General features: G+C 37.0%; 1 protein-coding gene across 3 annotated transcripts in view; it reads right to left on the reverse strand.

Moving 5' to 3' along the window:
• The window catches only part of RABGAP1L (RAB GTPase activating protein 1 like), a 245,443-nt gene that overhangs the window by 206,334 nt on the left and 14,574 nt on the right, over positions 1-24,535 (reverse strand). For all 3 annotated transcript variants that reach the window (XM_014874694.2, XM_088170378.1, XM_088170379.1), the window contains 10 exons: positions 18,908-19,062; positions 17,543-17,732; positions 15,961-16,171; positions 13,929-14,103; positions 13,012-13,172; positions 12,431-12,541; positions 8,685-8,751; positions 7,314-7,416; positions 6,227-6,393; positions 2,397-2,541 (listed from right to left, as the gene is read on the reverse strand). In XM_014874694.2, coding sequence (XP_014730180.2) covers positions 2,397-2,541; positions 6,227-6,393; positions 7,314-7,416; positions 8,685-8,751; positions 12,431-12,541; positions 13,012-13,172; positions 13,929-14,103; positions 15,961-16,171; positions 17,543-17,732; positions 18,908-19,042 — 1,465 coding nt within the window. In that variant the 5' untranslated portion in view covers positions 19,043-19,062. The remainder of the gene's footprint in view (positions 1-2,396; positions 2,542-6,226; positions 6,394-7,313; positions 7,417-8,684; positions 8,752-12,430; positions 12,542-13,011; positions 13,173-13,928; positions 14,104-15,960; positions 16,172-17,542; positions 17,733-18,907; positions 19,063-24,535) is intronic.

A 24,535-nucleotide genomic window follows, 5' to 3' on the forward strand; every position in this document is an offset into this window, starting at 1 on the left:
CAAGTGATTGGATTGCCAGAAAAATATATTCCAATATTAGCAATTAAAAAACCAAAGTGAGGTTGACCTGAAAGATGTCAAAGTAACAACTGCACAATCTTAGCAAAGGTCTTAATTTTTCCATTCAGCTGTTCACATGGAAAAATCAAGCTAAAATGAGAAAAAATATTAAAAACTAAGAATGTTATTTAGAGAGTATATGATCTCCATTTTCTACAAGCAGTTGTTGAAAAGATATTAGGCTTAACTTCAGTACACTGATTATTTAAAATCTTTATTGGCAGGTACCATGTTCGGCCTTTCATTAAAACAAAAAGAAAAGAATATTGCAAAATGCCTTCTTTTTTATGACCATCTTTATTCATATACTCATGGCACAAGACATCCCAGTGAGCTGTGTGCATGCGGAATACACAGCAATCAGATACAGTGCATTCTTATATTTAAGAAAAATGCAATGTATAGTGCTTTTGAAATCAATTAAAGAATATTCTGTGGGCATTTAAGGAAAAAGCAAAAAAAAAAAAGTATTTAAAAAAAGGAGAAAAGTATAAAAAAATCTATATAGCCAGGAAGCTATCACACTTAACATTAAAAAAAGAAAAAACCTTCTTCCAAGGTTAAGACAAGACATTGTAAACTCAAGAGGTTTTTTTCCATCATCATAATTAGTACCCTGAAAAGAAAAAGAAAAGGAAATAATGAAGGGATTTATCTAGAAAAACTGCAAATGACTCATTGAACCGGCATATCCTCCAGGATAAAGAACTTCTCGGCACAGAACTCTAAATGTGGTTTCCATGAGAACAGAGGCGCATCATATTTTTCATGTCTTCTCTTAGGAAAAAAATAATCTACATTTAAAATATGAAAATTAGCATTGGGGAGCTAAACCAAAGTTAAACTTAGGTTCATACTCCAGTGGAATACCTTTACTCTGTAATAAGATAAAGCCATTCTGTAATAGTACCAAGAGGACAGTACCCACATTATTCCTAATTGTGCTGCATTCACCACATTCTGGAACAGTTGCATTCTTCCCAATAACAGCAATATTGGGAAAAAAAGTATTCAATTATTTAAACTTTATCAAACAAGTCTCAGAAATCAATTTGGTTCTACAACTTATGCATGCAGCAAGGAAAAGAACACCAACAGCTGAATTATGCTACACTGATCCACAAGTTCTAAAGGCCAAATCTGAACTAATTCTTGCTATAATAGCAAAGCAATCCCAAACACCAATGAAACAGAAGAATTCCTTTGGAGAAAATAGCATTTTTACTATTCAGAAATGGTACTTGATACAAAGGGGGGAGTGACATTGCTAATCTGTGCCTATTCTCCTCCCTTTCAGCAATCAGATCAAAGTTCAAAGAGCACCTGACTGTGGGGTTTTTTGCAAGCTTGGTGTCATCTGGGATATGTGGGGGGTTTGGCTTATGAGACTAACCATACCTGCCTGCTCCAGTCTGTGTTAATCCCAGGGTTCTGACTCATATTAGACAAGCTAAAATCCAATAGTTACCTATAACTAAGAATCAAGGAAGAATTTTTCCATGCTATTGAGTGAGACTTTTTACAGTATTGACAGAACAGTGCCAGATATCTGAAGAATAACTTGGTAAAACAATCACAATTCCTGGTAGGTCAGACAGCCAGATCAAAAATGGCACATGGAAAGCCTATTCTAAATGCTATGGGCTAACTCTCAGAGTACAAAGAGACAACAGTAGGCCAAAGGCCCTCAAACAGACAAAACAAAACAAAATTAAAAATTCCACCCCCCAAGGGAAAAAAATCCAAACCACCAGTGGGAATTGCATACTGAGGTATGTAATCATTGGAAGGGGTAGGCAAATACACTGGGTCCATGAACTGCAGCAATCCCCAACTGAACCAGGAGATATTTTAATAAACCCCAGATACAAATGAGGGAAAACAAGTCACATGTTTAGCAGACAGTTAGGAAATGAGGAAATTGCCTATGTCAGTCTGTCTGGGATTTTTTTTTGTTTGTTTTCTTTAAAAATAGGCACTTAAAACCTGACACTTCGAAGCCTAATTTCATGTTGTCATCTTTAGTAGCACAGTACATTCAAGGCAAATGACTTCTGATCAGAAGAAAACACCTTTGAAAATCATTTTCTAACTTGCTGCCAGAGCACAGGTGCCTCAGCAATGCATTTTGAAGCACACAGAAAGATGGACAAGCATTGTCTGCTGCTGCTACTGGAAGACATCCAAACAATGGCTTGATAAAAATACTATTACTTATAATAGAAAAATACTGGTGATTTTTTTGTCCAAAGCAGTTGTATTAAGACTTGAGTAAATTAACAGAAGAAATACAATAGTACTACCCACAGAAACTGTAAGTGCCCATTTATCCTTACCTTCTTCTGCCTCATCCTCTTGGGATGACATAGGCCCTCCTCCACTTGTTGGGGTGACTAATTCTTCCTCTCTGGCAGATTCTCTTTGCAGACTGACAACTTCATAAATTGCATCTCCAGCACTTGTGTGGTTTTTCCCTTCAGACTAAACCAAAATATGGGTATGTATTAGGTTGAAAAATAAGGGTGTGAAAGGCTAAATAATAGTTTGGTCAGGACTGCCTCAGATTTCTTTGTACAAATAGATGGCAGTATCTGACCGTTCTGTTTCTCTCAGTTTTGCAGGCAGAAAATATAAATAAAACTGTGTTATTTCCAAAGCAGCCTGTTAACAACTATTTTCAGTATTGTTCACAACAATAATTTAAAAAGCTTTCTGATTTAAACAGCTATAATGAGATTAAGTAAAAGAGAAATCTCAGCTAAAGAGAAGAGAACAAAGAGGAAAAACATTGGAGTAACTGAAATACGAACTGAATATGTGAGGGGGGGCAAAAACAATGGTAAAAGTTTTTTTGTATGTAAAGACAAAACTAAAGATGAAACAAAACCTCACCCTTTTGAAAAGCCCAAATTGTGAAAAGCTCTTTTTAGTCCTTTATTCAGTAAAAGAAACAGGAAAATTTTTATTTCTTCCACAGAATATAATTTAAAATAGACTCCTTCCAATGGAGAAATTTAATGGAACCCCATGGCAGGGGGGTTGGAGCTAGATGATCTTGAAGGTCCCTGTGAACCCAAGCCATCCCATGATTCTATGACTTTCTTATGAAAAAGAAGTTAGTTAACTATAGCAGTCAACTATAGTTTAAGCAGTTGCAAGTTTTAAAAGAAAAAGAGGATCAGTTTTTCCTCTGACTTTCAATTATGTACACTTTTTTTTTTTCGGTGACATGCAGAGATAACTACATTTTTAGAGAATCGTATATAACTGCAAACTAATGATGGTATTAAATGAAGAAGCCCAAAATGTTGTGCTATTTTGTCCTTTGTGCATCTTGCCTAATTTACTTAAAATAAGGTAACTTTTGGAACATACTAAAATCATCAAATTAACCATGAAAAAGAAACAGTTTCAGTTAGAGTATCCTCAACTTGTTTGAAAAACAAATATGATAAAGTTGAAAGGCTCCACAATACCTGCACTGGAGATATAAATTAACTACTGGCCAACACTTGCATTTTCAACCAGCTGGTGAAATTATGCAGATGAGCACCTTAAACAGGGACTATTTGGACTGACACAATATAAATTATTTTATATAAATGAGAAACCTATTTTATATAAATGAGAAACCTTTCCTCATTTATTTTAGATTAATAATTCAGACCCACTCCTCTTAAAGAAGAGGCTCCAATTATCAGCTAGTTTTGCTGACTGAATTTCTCATTAAGTCAGTTTAATGAATTTTGGGGTGTAGGCATAAACAGCTTGCATTTCATAAAACTAAGTGGGATAACATTAGACCCGTTATCCCTGTTTTATTCTGACATAACATCATTATTGAGTAATTGCAAAGTACTTAGTTAAATCAATCAAGTATTGATGCCACTAATGTTATTAACCATGGCTATCTATAGCTTTTGAGAGAGCAAAGCATGAGATACTGTGGGCTTTGCTGTATGTTGAAATAAGTGCAAGTCTTCAGCTCCATGCAAATGTTCTGATTAACTGCAAAACCCACCTGTATAAAATGTAAAAAATTCGATTATTGGTTTTCTCTGAAGCACGAACCCACCATTACAAGGACCATGTTCTAACAATAAAAATATGCATGAGCAATACAGTAAGATAGCTACAAAGAACAATCATAAATTACACATTAACCTGCATTTATGTAAGTTTATTTTACCATTCTTTATTTCCTGACAACCCCTTACCCATCTCAGTTCAGACTACTAAATGTGTCTGAATCCTTCCTCAGAAGGGTTATGATTTTTCTAGAATCTACTTAATGCTCAACTGCTTTCTCAAGAAGTTCACAAATGGCTGATCTCACTGTCATCTACAGAGTTATTTCCCAAGGAGTAACAGTGCCCTGAGGTACAGGATCTTTCAAAGGTATTGGCAGGAACAGCTACTGAATTGCAAACTGTCTAACTGAGAATTGGTGAAATAAAGACTTGATACAAGTCACCAAAAGAAATTCTAGCAACCACAATCAGGACCTCACCTTGCAGAAGGATTACTAGGACTAAAAATATTCCTTTCCTAAAGATCCACAGAATAGACTTTGAATTTTGCAGTAGGAAGGAATGCACATGTTTCTTCAGGGAAGAGAGGCATGTGTATATTTGTCACATTATAAGGGGTGAGAAAAAGAAAGCATCCATACTACTCAATTAAAAATGGTACAGTTGCAAGTGATTTAAAAGGCAAGCTGAACTGATTAGAGATAATTATTAAACTGCTGAGAGCAGAATACTTTCAAATGTATTTTCTTTAATGTCTAAATGCAGATATTCTTGTTTGCATGTAACAGTAGGCTTTCTCAGATTTTCTTAAATTTCAAGTTGCTATGCTAATCTCTAGAAGAAATACAGAAACAACATTGCTTGAGGTTTATTTACTCCCTAAATGTTAAACACAGCAGTAATTTTCTAACGTTAACATCAACACAACTTGGTTTTTTCAGACCTATTGCCATGCCCCACAAAAAGATGCTAACTCAAGTAGTCCCATTAGGTCAGTAAAATTAAATCACTGCTCTTTGGTTCCAGATGTCTCTCTTGTATGTATCTCAGCCAACCAAAACCAGAAGAGCCTTGAGCTACAATCATAACAGCCTCACTCTCTGAAACCACAAAGGAGTGTCAGGCTCCTTTGTCTTTAATGGGCCACAATCTTACAGCCATCTGCCTTCATTTTGTGAATGTCAGTAACCCTTTGATTTTAAAATGAACAATTATAGGGTCATTTCCCAATTTTACCAGTCAAATGGACTTGCTTTAGATGTCTTGCTTTAAAGGTCAGATTGTAGAGAATTAAAGAGAATTCAACAGGCAGTTACAAAACAGTTTAAACCCACTAAACCAGTGACTTACAACTCATTACAATTCAGTTTACAAAGTGTGCTGGTTTTGGCTGGATTAGAGTTATTTCCTTCACAGTGACTGATATGAGGCTGCACTTTGGGCTTCTGCTGGAAACGGTATTGATAATACAGGGGAGTTTCAACTTCTGCCCAGCAGCTGCTGACATAGAGTCAGGGCTTTTGCTGCTCCTCATCCTACCCCACCAGCAAAAGGGCTTGAGGTGCACAGAAAGCTGGGAGGGGACACAGCCAGGACAGCTAACCCCAGCTGACTCAAAGGATGCTCCAGACCACATGACATCATGCCTGGCATGTAAAGTGAGGGAAAGAAGTAAGAAGGGGGGGATGTTTGGAATGATGGCATCTGTCTTCCCAAGCCAGTGTTACACTGTTCCCCAGGGGATGGCTGAGCACCTGCCTGCCCATGGGAAGTGGTGAATGAATTCCCTGTTTTCCTTTACTTCAGCACACAGCTTTTGCTTTCTCTACTGAACTGTCTTCATCTCAACCCACGAGTTTTCTCACTTCTACTCTGCTGCTGATTCTCTCCTCCATCCCACCGTGGGGGAGCGGGCAAGCAGCTGTGTGGGCCTTACTTGCCAGCTGGGCTTAAACCATGACACAAAGGCACTGAAACTATACACATGCTACTTAATCCTTATGCATTAGAGCATCCCTAAAATAAATAGTTAAAAGAAACAAACTGCTGATGAGCAGGTTCCATATTAACTTTTACAAAGGCCAAATTAGGACATATGAGACAAATGCTATAAATAAAAAAACCAAAGCCATTACCTGCTTTAGCTTCATATAAAAAGTTTCTGTGAAGGTTTTCCTGCTGAAGTACCAGAAGCGTTCATTGGCAGGATACACACGCACAACAGTCTCCAGCAAAAACCGGACTGGCTCCACTACTTCAGTAACAACCATATCCACAGCCACAGTCATGAACACACGCTTATCTGGAACAGAAAAATGAGAAAAATTAGTCAAATTTGTAAACTGCTGCTCAAACTGAAAATCCTTTCTAACGATTCTATTGCCCCTGTTTTAGTTGCCTGAGTTCTATACCCTCCATGCCTGTTGCACAAAATGAAAGTGTGCATTAACCAGTGTACCAAGGAACTCTGATAACTTCAAAAACAAAGATATTATGTCCTTGTTCTAAAGACACGGACGAGACATCATGCAAAGAAAACACCAATAAGGTACACAATCCCCATCAAAAAAAAAGAGCATGCAGAGGATAAGGTCACACTGTGAAGTGTAAGGAGTTCTGTTACATGCTACTAGAAATAATGTGGTTTGAAAATCCATAAGCAGGAACAGTGGCACTGGCTGTAGGTACTTGGATATATACTTGAAGCAAATGACATGAGTTCTGCCTTGGGACAGAAAATGAACTCCAGATTTACATTACAAATTTTTAAATCCCATCAGAGAATGTAAGTTCCAGCAATAAGAAACTCTGCTATACAATCAAGCACTCGAATGCATCATTGCCAGCTGACCCAAGATGCAGGGGATGAAATGCTATTTGTAATCAACTTACAATTAGAAGGACAAGAACCCCAATGCCTGCAATCCATACTGCTTTGCTGAGTACAACAATTTGCAAATGCTTAGAACCAAAAATCCTGATAACCAGAGACAGGCACATCAGCCCCAAACACTAATGTAACATCTCCAAATCAGCACCACACTGTTCTATGAGCAATTATTCACAACTCTGTGTTGCACAAGTTTATACAGAAAAATTTCTAGCAATGGACTCTTGGAACATAATGTTTACTATAGTTAAACATGCACTGTGATTGCCAAGAGAAAGTGCACACACCAAACTTCCTGCTGTAAAACAAATACACAGATTAGGTTCCACTACCTTTTGGAGTTTCCTCATTAAGTACTAGAAACATGGGTGCATTGGGATTCCACATTCCAGTAATGACATAAGCCTTCCCATCAGGACTCTTTCCCATGGATTCCTAAAAATAAAATAATACAGGATTGCATTACAGTTGTGGTTTGAGATCAAAGAGATCATGGGGATGAGAAACAGTTCTAGGAACCTTAAAGAAAATGAATAAATGGAATGAACTATTACTTGTATGAGGCAATTACGTGCTTCCTGAACTATTCCAGAACAGTCCCTATGGATCACACAGGCCTTTTTGGTAGCCTCTATGGATAAAAGGAGACTGATGTTCCCTCTCAGCAATTCAGTTAGAGAAATAAAAGTGACTGAGTTCTCCAGATTTAAATATGGAGAAAGGAAGTTGAAAGGAAGTCACAAATGTCTACTTCTACGCTGCAGTCAAGAAACAAACTAACAATTAATTATATCCAGCAGTTAAATGCATTTGGAGTGTGAATGTAAACAGAACTCAAGATGGAGTAAAGACAGGTATTCAAATACAGTAAAAAAGTGTTGCATAGATTTATAGGAACAACAACACTCCAAAACTCATTATAATTTATTCAGTTTTATAATCGAATAATAAAAAGGGAAAATCTGAACTGATTTCAGCAAATAAAACCAGGAAAAGAATGAGCTGGTAAAATAAAATCAGGCCAATAAATGAGTCTGACAAGAGAACTAAATACTGAGTCTGACAAGAGAACTAAATACTGATAGAACCAGCAGCATGGGCATAGAAATGAACTAGGCAAAACTGGGACAAATGTAGAGCCACAAAAGGTCTGATGGGTTTAACTCAAGCACTTCACAACTTGAAAGTGGCTGCATTATCCACAGAGAGGAAGCAAATTGGTACTATCATAGAAAGGATCACATTGTTTTGCAGTTCTCTCAGAAGCAACTCTAAGAAATGAAATATTGTAGAAGACAAGAGAATACTTCAAACTCTGGGCAAGAATTTAAAATCAAATGAAGGAAACAAAGGCAAAGTTTTCAGACCCCTGGAAAAATAAGAGCACTTCTCTGGTACCCAAATATGAAAGCAATTATTTGCTCTAAATTTTTAGGGAACATGCTTAACACAATGCAGAAAGCTCAGTTATTTGTAACAACCTTATCTCTGCTTCACTAATTGAACAAAAGTCAGATGCTACAAGTTTTGACGTGAATTGAAATGTTTCATCCATCTTATGATTGTAGATATCAAATCCCAGAATTTAAGAAATAAAAAACAAACAAAGAAAATATATTAAAAGTTCATTTTGCTGGAGTTTTTGTGGTTTTTTTTTAAAATCACCTTATCTTATTTAGTAGATTATTAGAGCTAAGTATTACCATGTCTAGTAAATGCATGTCACTGTTCTTCACATTTCGTCCAGGGCTTAGCAACATCCCAAAGCACCTGTGAAGTTTATTTAAAACAAAACAAAACAAAAAAAAGAAGAAAAAAACGACGTATATTAGCTTTTCACACTACAAGATTCTTTGCTTGAACATAATAGACAGCCACCTACTGCTTCTAATTTTAAGAGTACCTTTCAGAGAAATTGTTATTGTTATAGGCAATACCACAGTACATGTTACAGAAAAGAATGAATTTATTTTCCAGAATGAAGATGGCAGAAATCTGGCCTGTGAAAACTCAATTATTCCTAAAGACCATTTATAATATTGAGTTCAAACATACCAACAATTCTTATACATTAGTGATGGAGACTGGCAGGAAAAAATTCACTCTCTCCTCAGTTCACTTTAAAAATTGTTTTCATGCAATCATAAGAAAAAATACAAATTCATTAATTCTATCATTTACAATAGCACTGCTGCAAAAAAACCCACATAGCATCATGGACCCTTTAAAAAAACAAGAAACAACAAATTGGCTCAATTTTAAGACTTCATTCTTCATTTTTTAAAAATCACAACTTGTGTGATATACAGGGCCTTGAATTCCAGTCCAATCATTTTACAAGAAAATGTTCTTGATATTTTTAAGAGGAAAAAAACCAACAAAAAAAATCCAAAAAACTTCCTCAGACATTCAGATTTTCAAACTTCCTGGCTACTGAAGGCATAAATCCAGGTCTGAGGAAACTGCTAATCATCTATATCTTTCTCTCCTTTGAACATACTCCATTATGGATAAAAACACCAAACAAAATTATATGTTTGCAACAAATAGCAAGCCGTCTTGCATAGGTTTTTTAAAAACCTTAGATCTCAAATGAAAAATTAAAAAAAAAAATTGAAAGTAATTGCTATTTGAAATACTATGGAAAATAGGGGGTTTAATTCAGAAGGTTTTGTTTGAAGAATTTTTCTTTTGTTTGGTTCTCTGATAATCAAATTGTCTTTTCTCACTGACTCTCAGAACTAAGTAATATGCTTAACAATATTGCTTTGACATACGAACACCAGCAACTAAAATTTTAGTAACACTATTAACTGTAAAAGTCTCAAGATATGCAATTACTACCCCACCTAGCTTTTTCCTATTCAATTAGGGGTATATGGTTTTCATTTTCCACCTCATTACACTTAACAGTAACTTACATCCACAACAGTATTTTCCATTCTCCATAGTCTTTCACTACTAAAATCATAAAAATCTAAGGGGTAAATAAACCAGTACTCAACAATTTTGATTTATCTACATCCATAATGCAGTGCCATGTAAAGCACTCAAGGCAGCTCAGATACAGGATTTGGATTTAGCCACACAAACCAGATTCTCTGAGAGACTAATTAAACTCGGCAGAACCTAAGAGCAGACTTATTACTTCTTGTTCCTGGGCCAGAAGTAGCTCTGAGAGAGCTACAACTGATAGTAGTAGGGGGGTCACCAGCTCCTGGTACAGCTACTACAGAGAAATGTAAAGCCAAGATCCAGAGGCAGGGAAAATATCTGTGCCTTTCAAAGACAACAGCTTCCAGATGCTACTCCTGCTGGACACCACTCAGATTTACACAAGTTCTGATGTGTGACAGCCAAAATTGTTGGGAAGCAAGTTTCCAAAAGAATGGAAGTCAGGAAGAAGCAACCCTTGCCTCTCATACCAGCAGAGACTTATGATGCCTAGCAGCACCCTGCTGCAAGAAGAGTCAGGATTTCTCTTCCCTCTTTATTTCAAAGTAGAAAATCAGTTCAAACCAGGTCAGAACTCTCACTTGCAAAAGATGGATTTTACAGAAATAGTTGTCAGCACTTTCAGCCTCTGACATGAGAAGGCTCAACCACACATCTAGGATTCAGAATGACCTGTAGAGACTGTGGGCCTCAGTCTCACTTCAGACTTGCTGGATATCTCCACTTAAAGGTGGCTACCAAGCAGCTCTGTGCAACTGCACATACTCCACTACTTTCTAGACCAGCAGGAGAAAAAAGTAATCGTTATTCACTAATGTATATTTTTATTTTAAAAAATACAAATGCTACCCATGGATAAGGCTGATAGTATTAACACTGTTGTCATGGACAAGGGGGAATGGCTTCACACTGTAAGAGGGCAGGATTACATTAGATATTAGGAATACACTTTTCTTTGTGAGGGTGGTGAGGCCCTGCCACAGGTTGCCCAGAGAAGCTGTGTTTACTCCACTTCTGGAAGTGTTCAGGACCAGGCTGGACAGGGCTTGGAGCAATCTGGTCTAGTGGAAGGTGGCCCTGCCCATGACAAAGGAGGGCAGTCCTTAAGGTGCCTTCCAACCCAAATCATTCTGGTATTCTGTGATCTTGAAGAGTTTCCACTACTAATAGGAAACCAACTGATATTTTGTAATTCACTTCTAAGGATACTGGCCTAGAGTTTAACATAAGGTATACCTCATAAATCGGTATTAACTCTCACATATGACTGGTAGCGAACTGTGTCTAAACACCACTGTATTGAGAAGAGTGTCAATCCTTCCATCTCTGAGAATGAAAGGCTATTTCACTCTTCAGAACAACTTCCTTAAAGCCCCTGATCATTCATCAGTTTTCTTCCTGAATCCTATAAACAACTGAACTTGACATCCCCCATTGTGGGACTGAACCTACGTAGCACCACACGAGTCAGAAATGAACACCATCTCTTCAGCTGCTTTGATCCAAATATAAACTAGCAAAACCCAGGTCAAACAGGGCACAAGAGCAGGAAGGGCCAAAGTAACACATGAGACTAACTCTCCATCACCCTAACCCAATGCCAGGCTCTGTGTGAATACCAGAAGGGAGCACATTATCTGAGCAGCAATCAAATTTGATTTCCTGAAACCATGACGAAAGATTTTTTTTAAGCCTTTAGACCAGAGACCAAATTTATTCAGAAATATTTTTTACATTGTAATTTCCACTTTAAAATATTTTTGAAGACACAATAAATTTCTCAGAAGCTCAGTCTGATGTAACTCACATTCATCTTTCACCAGTTCTGAATTTTAACCTTATCAGGGGTAAGTACATAAAACGACTTATAAGCCTGTGTTCGTCATTCCAATTAAACAACTTTTTCACATCAAAACTTGTGGTGATAAAAATAACATTAAATATTCTAAACAACCCCAAAATAAAAGCTAATTTCTAAGAAAGGTAGTCTTACTTTGCAGAGAAACGCAATAATCAAATGCTATTCATAAATGCCTCATTAACTGAATCCTGAAGTCAAAATTGTTTAAATTAAAATTACACTGAAAGTATTTTTTTTTAAAGTCAATGAGTAGCAAAAGCCTAATTTTACAACACTAAAACATTTATTAAAAAATCCACTGTATATTCCTTGTCTAAAACTTCAGTTTCCATTCTGAAGTAAAATCTTGAAACCAAGTCAAGACATCAGTCAGGTTTTGGGAGGGTTGGGGGGCAGGTTTTCTTGATTTTCCTGTTAATTTGAATTTCCTTTTCACTGGAACCGAATTCTCCCACTGTTACTCTTTTGCTAAGATTGCCATCTGGTGGTATTAATTCTGTTGTGCAATCATTAATTCTGTTGTGTGTTATTGGTACATTTTTTTCTACCACGTAACTTGCAAAGTGAGAGAAATCTACATTAAATATCGTTCTTTCAAAAATCTAACCTTTATCATTTTTGTAAGATTTTTACCTTTCAATGGCCAGCTCTTTGTTCGAAAGCTGCTGAACTGTGATCACCACTTTCTTCTCAATTCCCTGTTTAAGCTTGAAGTACAATTTATCTCTATCCTTTGGCACAGGGCTAAAAGAATAGAGACATCATTCAGCAGGTATAGAACATGAACTGTTAAACAGAGAAAAGAGTTTACATTTTCTAAATTTTCAATTAAATCAAAATTCATTAGATTTTTTTAAAAATCCAGAAGAGACCACTAGACCGTATTTACTCAAGAAACTTGGCTTGATTAAAGTTTTTAACAGACTTCTTACTATCTTTTCCATTTGCACAGGCTTCCACTGAAGATCCCTAAAAGAAATGTTGTAGCGAAAAGAAACTCCCTTGAAAAAAGCTAACCTGAATTTTAATCTTTTTAAAGAAAAAATAAAGAGACCAAAACTGTAACATCACAAGTCCAGCTTACTATTTACAGCATGTCTGCTCATGAAAAGAGGTTAAATGAATTTTGTTGCAACACAGTAGCTGTGAATGTGGAAATTAGCTATGTGCTTTTTCCAAAGAGATTTCTACTTCTCCTTTTCCATTCTGATTACCTAAAATTTCCTTTTCCATCATCTTCTTTGACTTCTAAGGACACACTGAAAGTGTACACATCACTATCTGGTGTGGGAAGAACAAAGTCCTTCACATGATCAGATGCTTGTTTAGAAGAACGCTTGAATGCTGTGGAGAAACTATACAAAACTCGGCTGACCTGCAGAAAAGCAAAATCATTAATATTTAATCAAAAATAAGGGTGTTTTTAATGAGGCATTGTGATGTTTATGAAGGTCAAAAAATCACTTGCCTCTTATACTGAACACAAATCATGCTTCATGTACCACAAAGCAGTCAACATCACGTGTACAATAACCAAGCCATTTCAGTAACAACATCTCCCATTTCCATTCCTGATACATTCCCTGCTCAGTGAGTTAATATAAATTAGATTAGAGATTAGGAATGCAGCTCATTAGTGCACCTGGATAATGTACTTTTCAGGTTGTGTTTTTAACAACACAACATACAGCTTGCTCCCACAGATGTCAAAACCCAAGGAGATTTCTTCTTTTTCAGCCTCTCTTTTTCCACCCTAAAAAGTCCTTTTCTCCTGAACTGTCACATAGCTCTTCCTAAAATATCTAGGGACCATAACACAGCTCTTTTTAATTCCAAAGGTATACATTGCAACTTTAGTTGCCTACAACGGCAGGCCAAATGAGGCCTGCAAAAGCCCCAAATGAGGCTTTCCAGATCTTCCCATTACAGTACACTTTGGAATTTTGTTGGAATACTAAAAGCAAAAACTTAAAATTATAATATTAATGTATAACTAGCTGCACATTCTGAAAAATTCATATGTGCTAACATATTTTTCAGGGCACTATATACCATTTAAACGCTGGGAATGATCTCTTCAAATATTGCTTGTATCCTTTTTCCCAGTCACTGCACACCACAGAATACTCACAGCCTCTTTAATCTCACAGGAGAAAACATGGATCTGGAACTCTTCTGTTCCACAGCTGCTCTCAGTAAATGCAAAGCAGTCACTTTCTGAAGTCCCATTTTGCCCCCGCACACAAAACAACACCTTATAGATGGGAAAGGAGGCTATCTCCAAATTGCTCAATTGATTGATTATTCTGGCAAGAAAAGGAACAGGGAAGAACAAAGGAACAGGTCAGTAAAGCAGACAGGCCTACCTAAAAGGCTTTTCTGCAGCTAGTAAACAAGGATCTAAACTCTAATTATTGCTAAATTCAAGTAGATGAGATGGACAGCAGGAACAGTAATGTTATACTTCACAATTCTGAGGTGTAAATGTTTCTGGTTGTAACATTTACTTTATTTCCTTTATACACCATAATACGGACAAATACAGTATCTCTAGATCAGACAGTCAGCAATGGCCATTGCTTGTGAAAAACACAAAAGAAGAAATGTAGAAACCATAGAAAAACATAAAAATGCAACATTAAAAATAAATTTAAATATCTGTTTAAGAAATCGTTATGAAAACAATTTCAGAATCAACAGGACTATACAGCTTAGCAAGCGCTGCCACATTCAGGTGAATATTTATCACAGATCTAAGACCTCATCCAAAATTCTAAAACACTTGCAAACACAGAACCCAAAGAATATTTAGAATCTTAAAAGCATGAGAGTGGTGTTTCAGAACAGACTGGTGGACAGTGATTTTTAAAGAAGAACAGTGTTCTCCTCTGTCTTTTCACTACTTGTCCATATGCACATTCATATCAAGGGCGAATAAACATTAGTCACCTAAAATCCCAAGTCTGTATATAGGACTAATCTAAAAGCAAGAAGAGCCCTGGGAGGATTCAGCACACTGTAATTTTGGAGACATGATAACCCACAGGACAAGTATTCAGACACCAGGCATGAACATACTCCTCAAAGCCAAGACTACTATCACCTAAGCTTTGATGGAATGTGTTATGTCACACGTGAATTCACCTTTCCAGTTCTGTGCAGGTTCTTAGGCAGTCTCACATTTACTAATCTCCTAAGAAATTAAAGATCAAAGGAACCTGCTGTTTCACTTGCAAAACAACCTTCCTGAATGGCCACATTAAGTACAAAAAACAGGCACAGAACACCTTAGGTCTTGTGTCTGGGTGACTGTTACCATTGTAGAAGTATACAAATGAAATATTTTCCAATGTCAAATGAAACTCAAATTGGGTGCAAAGAACAAAATGGAAGAAAATAACTGAAGGTCCTTATCTTCCTCCACTAAATGACAATAAATAAACACAGCTCAAGCAAGGAAGGATATCTAATCATATCCTTCAGATACCTTGATATCAGAGCTTAAAAAAAACCATCTTGGATATTGAGATGTTCCCTGTTTCTGCATGCAAGAATGCTACAGGTGCATGTATAGTGCACCCTGATTAAGAACCTTTGACTCCCTCATCACTAATTGAAAGACCCTTCTCACATGGGGAAAGTAAATCTTTTCTAGCATCTGGAGACTGTCAGCATCTGCATCATGAGGCAGATATGGGTCAGAGCTGGCTTCTGCACAACAGTGACTGGAAGCAGAGACTGGCACCTCAACTCTGCAACAAATATGGGAGAGTCTAAAGTGACACTTCTGCAGCAAACCCAAGGCCAGAAGGACTCCTGCAACACATGGACCTTGGAAGTGTTGATATATTAGAGAGGTCAGGAGAGCACAGGTATTATCAGCTCTCCCTTTCTAGTATGTCTCTTATTACCATATTTGAACAGATATTAAGGTAGAAAGAGATGCTTTTATTGACACCGTGTGGCAACTGGTACCACCAGCCATGCACTGCATAGTAGATTTGAGCACACATTTTGTTGCTTCATGGGAATTTCTCAAAATTAACTGTCTTTAGGAGGAACCTCAGGCACAAATCCAGCACTATTTCCCTGTGCAAGTAACAAACTCAGAAACCACTTCCTATGTTTCTGCTTAAGCAACAAATTAAAATCTTGTGTGTTACCTTACAGAGCCTTCTGGGATGTTTGGAACATAGAGAGTTACTGGTAAAGGGGCTTGACTTGAGGACTTCATGTTGGCCATGGCATGCAGAGCTTCTGGTTCATTCCGTGGAGCTGACACCTTTGTGCAACCCAAATAAGTTAGTTTGTTAAACAACACGCTGTCCTCTTCCAGGGCTTCACTGGGAGAATAAGACCTTGGCGCAGAGATTTCTGAAAATGAAGAAAACACTTCTTTAGCCATTTGCTTTCACTTTTACACAATTTTTCTTCCCAGTGAGTTCCACAGCAAGATCTCCTACATTTTCCAGGAATGGACATGAGAGTAGATAGTTCAGCTCCAATAGCAAGAAATCCATTTTGCAGCTTAATTTACTGTGAAGTCTGTTCTAATTTCTAATCTAATTCATGTTTCCAAAGGTAGCATGGGGACAAACTGCATTTTGATTATCTTTAGCACCACTGGAACACAACACGGACATTCTAAGTTTTTCTAAGCAGTCACAGAATCACAGGACCATAGAACGTTAAGGGGCTGGAATGGACCTTGAAGATCATCTAGCCCCAACCCCCCTGTTTGCCCTGTTACTTCTATTTCTTATTAATAGAGCTGATACTGCCATAATACTTAGAATCATGAAGGCTGTAAAAGTGAATTATTCCTGTTGGGGCTGGTGTGGGGCGAGAGAATCTGCAAGTATTTATTTGTTCATTCATGCTAAGAGTTGAGTTCTGTTTGAAGAATGTCAACCAGAAAGACAGTAAGGTAAGTTTCTCAGAAATACAGGAGAGCTGTAATTAAGAGATGGGTGTTTCCATTTCATATGAACTATCTTAATGTACGACAAGAACATATTTCTTTCACTTCCAACAGATGCTGTGGGAATTAGCTGATAGAACACCACAGAAGTGCCCTGCAGAGGTAAAAAGAATTATAGTTCAAGGCACAAAACTATGACCACAGCCTTGTATTCCTAATATATGTCATGGAATATATGTATTTTTATATGTATTTAAAAATGCTACAATATATTTTACTTAAAATATATACAATATAGGTTATATTAAAAGCTTTCAATCCTCCCATTTTCATGAAAACTTCAAACACCAGGCAAGTACCACAATCATTCCTAGCAAATATCAAATCCTAAGCTAGCCTTACTGCTACCTGGTGACAATATCAGAGATGGACAGTTTAATTGGTTTGCTCAGGGTGTATTTCATTTGCAGGTAGCACTATCAATGAACACTGCCCTGAAACTTCTTGAGCTCCAGCAGCAGCAGATCCACCTCAACTATCATCCACTCAGCAACTCATACAATCCTTAGTCCAAATTAATCCTTGGCTGAAGACAAAATGAACAATATCTTGACCAAAGCAGAGCAGCTCACGTATCAGTATGATGATAATCTATTCTTATCTATAATCTTCAACTAATAATAAGAGGAGGCCCCGAAGTATTCTCCAACATAGTTTTGGAATGAAGCTCTGGAAAGCTTTATATTCATTTTAGGGTTAACTTGAAACTACATAAAGGAAAAACCTGCCATGTGTGATGAAAGGGGAAAGCACTCAGGCAATACCTGTAGTAGAAGGGTCCAAAACAAGCTGCAAAGATGGCTGGGTTGTTTGCCCTGCTGACCCATCTGCAGCTGCCTGGTCACTGGAATCACTGAAACCTTCCCAGAGCGCAGTGACATACTGGTCTTTCTCAGAATCCCGCAGTATCTCTTCCATTGCCTTCTCCAACTCCTCATCTCCATTTGAAAATACCTGTAAGCAGAAGGAGATGACATTTTTTGAAGGTACTTGTAGTTCTACTTTCACTATTAGTTTTCAAACATATAGTCTTACTAATTGTAAAAGTTAAGAAACTTTGCTGAACAAGACAAGAAACCAAAAATCAATAAAATTGAATCAAATACAATCCAGCATCACATCCCTTACATAAAATGCACGTTCTCATTGCTAATCCAAAAACCATCAAAAAACCACAGACTTCTCTTAGAATAACAGGTTTGTGTATTTAAAGCCTCCATTCAGACTAGAGATCAATAGACTTTGCTACACTTAGTCTTAAAGAAAATTCTACTTTCTTAGTCATAGCCAATCCATTTCAGTTGCTTCACCAGTTCTCCCACACATAAAAATGGTGCAAGCCTAAGGAAATTAAAAAAAAATTGAAGATACACATTCCCTAAAAGAAAAATAGAATCTTTCACAAGTACCAGCTTTTCAGACAAAAGAAAACAATGGCCAAAGCTGCATTAGGGATTCTGCTTCCAGTTCACCAGCCCCTTTAGAGACTAAAGAAGCAGATAATGTCTACCACAGACAGAAATTATCAGGTGTAAATACCTGTCAAAGAGTACTGCAAAGACAGACTACGTACTTACTGTCATCTTAGGGAGAACAAATTCCTATTGTTCCAAGCAGACCAAAATTAGTACGTCGGCTACTATAGCTCAAATGGCAAAATTTGTATTTGACCAATCAGCTGTTACCCAAGCGCTACATCTAGAGGTAGAAAGCCTTTAGAAAAGGTCTTACTCATGCCTAAAGTAGCACTAAGCAGGAAAGCTAAATTAGAAACTAAAGTCCAAGACACTGTGCAACCTATTTCTATATAGTCTAATAACATGCTTTTAAGATAAGTCTCTGATTCTTGTTAAAGAATATTAAGCTTTAAACCAAATCTTATTCTTCGTAAAGTTCTTTACTAGTGTATAGATGCACAGAATATAACAAATAACCCCCAAAGCAGTTATTAAAAGAAAACCTGAACTGCCACTTTTGGACAGATTTGTTTAATCCAAGCTGTTAATTTCCCTGGTAGTCAGCAAGGACAAAAATTAGATTCTAAGACTCTCCTCAAGCACACACCAATTACGCACTCTTTTCATCAATACAAACCTTGCTACACATTTAAAAATGAATTCATAGCAAACCTTTAGCTGTGGCTTTTCATTGTTTCCAGAGGCATCCTCAGATTTCTGATGAACCAAGACAAATTCTTCATTAATTAATGTGGATACGGTCTCAGGAATCCTGTCAGCTTTGCTAAATGATGCTCTGACTTCCATCTCAGGTCAGTATTCTCCTCCTTCCACCAGAACATAATAATGAAAAACAAAAAATATTAGTTTTGAAGCTGTACACAGCATGTTAGTAGGTATAATGTTATTGGGGAATAATATAATACTTAAAATTATACTGCTGTATTATACTGTATTTCTCGAACTCTGATTTCATTGGTATAAGGAATCTTATGACTTTTAGGCTGGTGTTTAAAAATTCTGTGATTTAACAATGATTTAACAGCAGTGGCTGTTAACTATGCATATAGATAACAAATGAAGAGGTTCACCCCAGCACTTTGACTTCCGCTGTTTTTAATATTCCGGAGTCTGCTTCCTCTACCTCCCTAATTTGTGCCCTTGGCTCTCCCTCATACAGGCATTTTCCTTACCCAGAGTGTCACAAAGGTCATGTGACAATACAGATTACCTGAAAACTAATTTCCCAAAAACTGCATACCAAGTGTTTGCTCTCCACATAAAAACATTATTTAGCAATCACTTATGTTAGGGGCTTTTGTTATCCTTTATATCTATAGGTGGTGAAGTCAAAAGTAATACTAAACAACAATCAGATCCTTCTCACCTAATTTCCCTGAAACCACCCACAACTGTTAAAATTAACCATACCATTTTAAAAAATATAAAACATAAGCATCAATGAAACTATAAATATTATGACAACCAAGAGCAAGTCTTCCCATCTCTGCACAAGAAAAGAAATATATCTAGAAACAAAGAGAAGGGGCAAAATAATGGTCAACCTATACATTACAAGTTCATATAAAAATACAGAGCTGTAACATTCCAAGCATATGAGGACATCTATTGTAGGTATCCACAAATAAAGACAGCATGACCAACATTAACTCAGAATGTCTTCCCTCATTCATTAGAGAATGAAGAGCTGAACCTTAAGACGTTTCGTATTTTAAATGCATCTATTTTTATATTTTCTGTGTCAAAAAAGGGAAAAAATATTTTCAGCCTTTATAGACTTTATAAAGAGCATAAACCTCTACATATGGTCTACTTCCATTCCAGTTTCCTGAAAAATATTTCTGTGGCTGAGCGCTGGGATATATTGTGCTTAAGACTCAGAGTTCAGGTGAGTCACAGAGCACAAGGGGAAAAATCTGTGACTGTCACCTTTGCATTAGGCTGAAAAGTGCCCAAGGAGGGACAGCCCAACCCACATCTGCTGTGACCAGGAACAAAAAGAGGTTAAGCTTTGCCCTGCCCTTCCCAGCATCACCAAGGAGCAAAACCGCACCACATTTGATTCTCTTCCAATTCCAACCACCCAGTGATCAAGAAAAGCATGCTGACTTATGTCTAGCTATAAGGAAGCAGAAAACAGCACATAAAAGAACAAAGAGATACATGTTCTCTACCATTTTGAACAGGTGTTACTTACGATGTTAGCCGGAAGAGAAAGTTTTGAAATTTCAAACCAAAAAAGCAAGTGTGAGAACTAGGCAACTTTCAATGCTATAGTATTTTCTATCACTTTTGAAACTACAGTCAACACGCTTTTGCCCTTTCAAAGACTTGGCTTGCAGTAACTTACATGCAACTCCTCAAAAAGCTTTTTCCTCTCCCTAACCAAGCCACAGTTTTACCCATCAACCTAGTGAGGGTATTATATGTAGGAATTCCAGAAAAAATAACTTAAGTTCTTTAGATAACTGACTTGTACAGCATAAAAACTCATTAGAAGTCACTTTATTAAAAAGCCTAAACAACAGCTGAAATATTCAGAGTGGCTACAAATTTGGATGAGCAGTTTCGCATACTCTGACACCTTTCGTATCTCCAGACCAACCATGAATTCACAAGCAGGAATATTTTCCTCACAATGATGTAAGCTGAGCTCCACTCAGCCTACATAGTGGACTCACTGCTTCATTAGGTTGTGTTTTGATTTTCTTAAAGCATCTTTGCTTTAAAGATTTTCTTGGCAAGAGAAAGACAGGTTTTACCAAACAAGATTTTAAGTATGTTATAATAAGTTTATTAACTCCATGTACTTTTTAACAAGTGCTGTAAAAACATTGCCGAAGAGCTTATTTGCAATAAACAATAAGTCTAGCTCAAAACACTAATTTCAAAGTAAATCCTCTATATGAAAGTGAAGGTCAGCTATTACAGAACTCTTTGAAGGCAACATCACTTATAGTCCCCAAATACAGTATATCCTGAAGAATCATTATCCTTGCAGTGACATTAGCACCGGAGACAACAGTAGAGGTCAGCCACATTAGGAGCAAAGGTCCAGGCTATCAGAGGTCCCTCTTCCTCCCACTGCACACCTCTTATTGCTGGACCTGATGATGACAAAAATGAAGCCTCAACCACTGCATCCAGCACATCTGCACAAAGGAGGTATCACAAGATATCCCATTTTGACAGTTTTTTGTGTTTTAGTCTATTTAAGTTTAATTTTTGAGCTTACTTATGGGAGAGAAACACAGAAACTCCAATGTAAGATGGTTCTACTTTATTTATCATCAAAGTCAAATGCAGATTGCTAACATTAGGTTCACACCAGTTCTTCTTTCTGCAATGAAGAACGGACCAACAAGCACCATAACTATGAAATGTTTTCTGTAGCAGTATTTCAATAATAAAACGAGGGAAAATGTACCATTTGTAAAGCCAAAGAAAAGTAGGATCATGCAAATATAGAAGCATACTGACACACTAAATACTTATTCTTGCCTCATGTGGGTAAAGGGAGTTAAAGAGAATTTCTACTTCCTAAATATTAACCCAAAAGTAAAGAAAATATTATAAACACTACATGACTGTGAGGAGCTCCTTATTCAGGTCAGATACTTTCAAAGCATACCATACACACTCTTGCAATTACTTTTGAGTTACAAGGCCTTTCATGTGTTCAAGAGTGCACTCCAAGCCTGCCCTTACAACCAGCTTAAACCACCGCAGCCAATGCAGAACACACCTTTTCCTATACACAACTATATTAACTGGATAAATTAGCACCCCAGAAACCCTAATTCCAGTCCTTCATTACAGACTATTCCAACCTACTGTGAGTGCTCCCCTATCCCATCACAATACAAACAAAGCCACTTTAGCTTCAGTTTGCCAGTAAAACACAAACACAAGTAGATCAGGCATTCGGGAAAATCTTTTTACACCATATTTTATGATCAGTCCTTGACCAAAAATAGGTTTTAATGCCAGACACAAACTAAGCACCAAATCATGAACAAGTCATTTCTTCAAACTAAATAGCTTCAACTCTGACATCAACTTTACTCAAGAGTGTGGATGTGATTCTCATGAAGATTATTGAGATTTACACCATCTTAAGTAGTAAGCTACCTAAAGAGCAAAACGTTCCATTTTTTCATTTTAAAGATACATTATCTAATACTTCAGCTAAGTGCATTTGAGGAAAAGCAGTAAAAAGAATAAAAACCTCTCTAAAAGAATCATGTATTAAGGTTATTTGAGGAAGGGAAAAGCATCTGAAGAAGCTTTTTTATTCTTTGGTAACAAGAAGAGACACACACACACACATTCTGGACTTTATAGGCACCTGCAGACAGTGGATGGTCACTCTCATTTCCCTTGTGTCATTGGCTCTAGTCCTCTTTTTTTACTCATTCCCAAATCATGCACTTTAAACCTCCCTTTTCTTACAAATGTAAAGAAAAAATGCCAGTTGACCTACTAGACGTAAACAAAATCTAAGAACAGATTCCTACTACTAAACTCAAGCATCTCATTTTTTTATCATACTTTTTGATGAAAAGTTTAAAGTTAAAAATATAAGAATTTATTTCCGACTGCATTAGTCAGAACACATAGACAATTGCTAAGTCCGCAATCACATCAGATTTACTCCCTGATTACCTCAACAGCTGACTGCTGGCTCAGAATCCTGAGGAATGAGGTTAACATTTGCTTTACCAGCTTAAAGTTTCTGGGAAGGCAGCAACCAGCACTGAGAAGCTGACAGTCACAGACAGGCAAGAGCAAATCCAATATACTTCAGCTACCTTAACTCCAAGTCCAGTTCCTTAGTTTAAGCTGCTGGTGGAGTTCAATTCCAAATGAAAAATACACTCTCTGTTCTGCCAATGCTGACCCAAGGATTGAAAGATCAAATGGTACCTTCCCTAATGCTCAGAACCAGGAGTCAGAGCGGCTCCTCCAAGAACGCCTTCCAAAAGATGACAACAAATTCTGCTGCCAAAATTCTCTTCACAGTAGGAAACCCCGGGAAGCGTGTACTGCTACCACGAGGAACACATTGCTACAAGAAGTATCTTCAATAGTCATGCTGATTCCTATAAAGAAGGTAGTTTCCCCCCCATATTACGGTGAACAATATCACATACACACACAAAAAAAAGTCAGGACCGAATATACAGGAGGAAATTTTTCTAAACTCACGAAAGAAAGCCTACTATGATAACAGAATTATTTTTTAAAAAAAACAAGAGTTTCAGAAAAGGTTTTCTGAGAAACAGATTTTAAGACCAAAGAAGTTTTGAGATACAAAGAAATTATTCAGACATCATTTTAAGAGAGAGAGTGTGTGTGGTATGGTGTGTGGCTCTTGCTCTAAAATATATTTTAAGCCATAGGGACAACAGAAGGACTGCAGAAAAACTGTTGCTTTTCTAGCTTTATCATGTAGTTTGGGTCAAGCCAACCTCTCTGATGTACATCAGTTCACAGTGTTTTGCTTATACAAAGTCCTGGATAAAAGGTAATTAAGCCATACTACTGAGACTGTTTTGGGTCCAGTGATCAAAACATACCTTCACATATGTACAGTATTAAGCTGTGGAAGGCTCAAACTTAGCAGCTTCCCCACTTCATTCCAGAGAGGCATCCCAAGTTCACTACATTTTTGTAAAGTAGCCTAAGTCATTAAATAGCAAGAGAAGGTGAAGAACGGTGATTCTAGAAAACCCAGAGAGATTCAGCACTGAATCAGAGCAAGGGACACAGAATTGCCTCTGATTCTTTCCCTCCATAACTCTTCCACATATTCACAATTAATCCAGACTTGCAAAAACACATCACATGCAGAACACAAATACCTAGGCAGCCACGTATATCCATGGGATTGCTGGGCAGAGCAACACAGGCCAAGGTACTGCTGGCAAAACACATTCATCATCACAGGAGAAAGAATCAAAGGTTCTGGAAAGCCATTGACTTTCCACAAGGCAACTGCTTTGCAGACCTGATAGATTCAAAAACTTCTCTGCAAATTGGTCTCCAAAAATAAACCTAATTTTTACATCAATCAGTCTCATGAAGCAGTTACCAAATTTTTTTGTATTTATTTCCAGTTTGCGTTCAACAAGTATTTCAAAGTTACTGCTCGAGGTAACTGTTGATTTGTGGAAAGAAAAAAATCTTTTGCTTCAGCATTATAAGCACCAAAAAATTTAGAAATGTGGAGCTATGAAAAGACAGGGATTAAGGAAAATAAATGTTGACCTATTTTCA

Source organism: Sturnus vulgaris, chromosome 9, assembly GCF_052056855.1.
Source record: "Sturnus vulgaris isolate bStuVul1 chromosome 9, bStuVul1.hap1, whole genome shotgun sequence".
Classification (NCBI taxonomy): Eukaryota; Metazoa; Chordata; class Aves; order Passeriformes; family Sturnidae; genus Sturnus; species Sturnus vulgaris.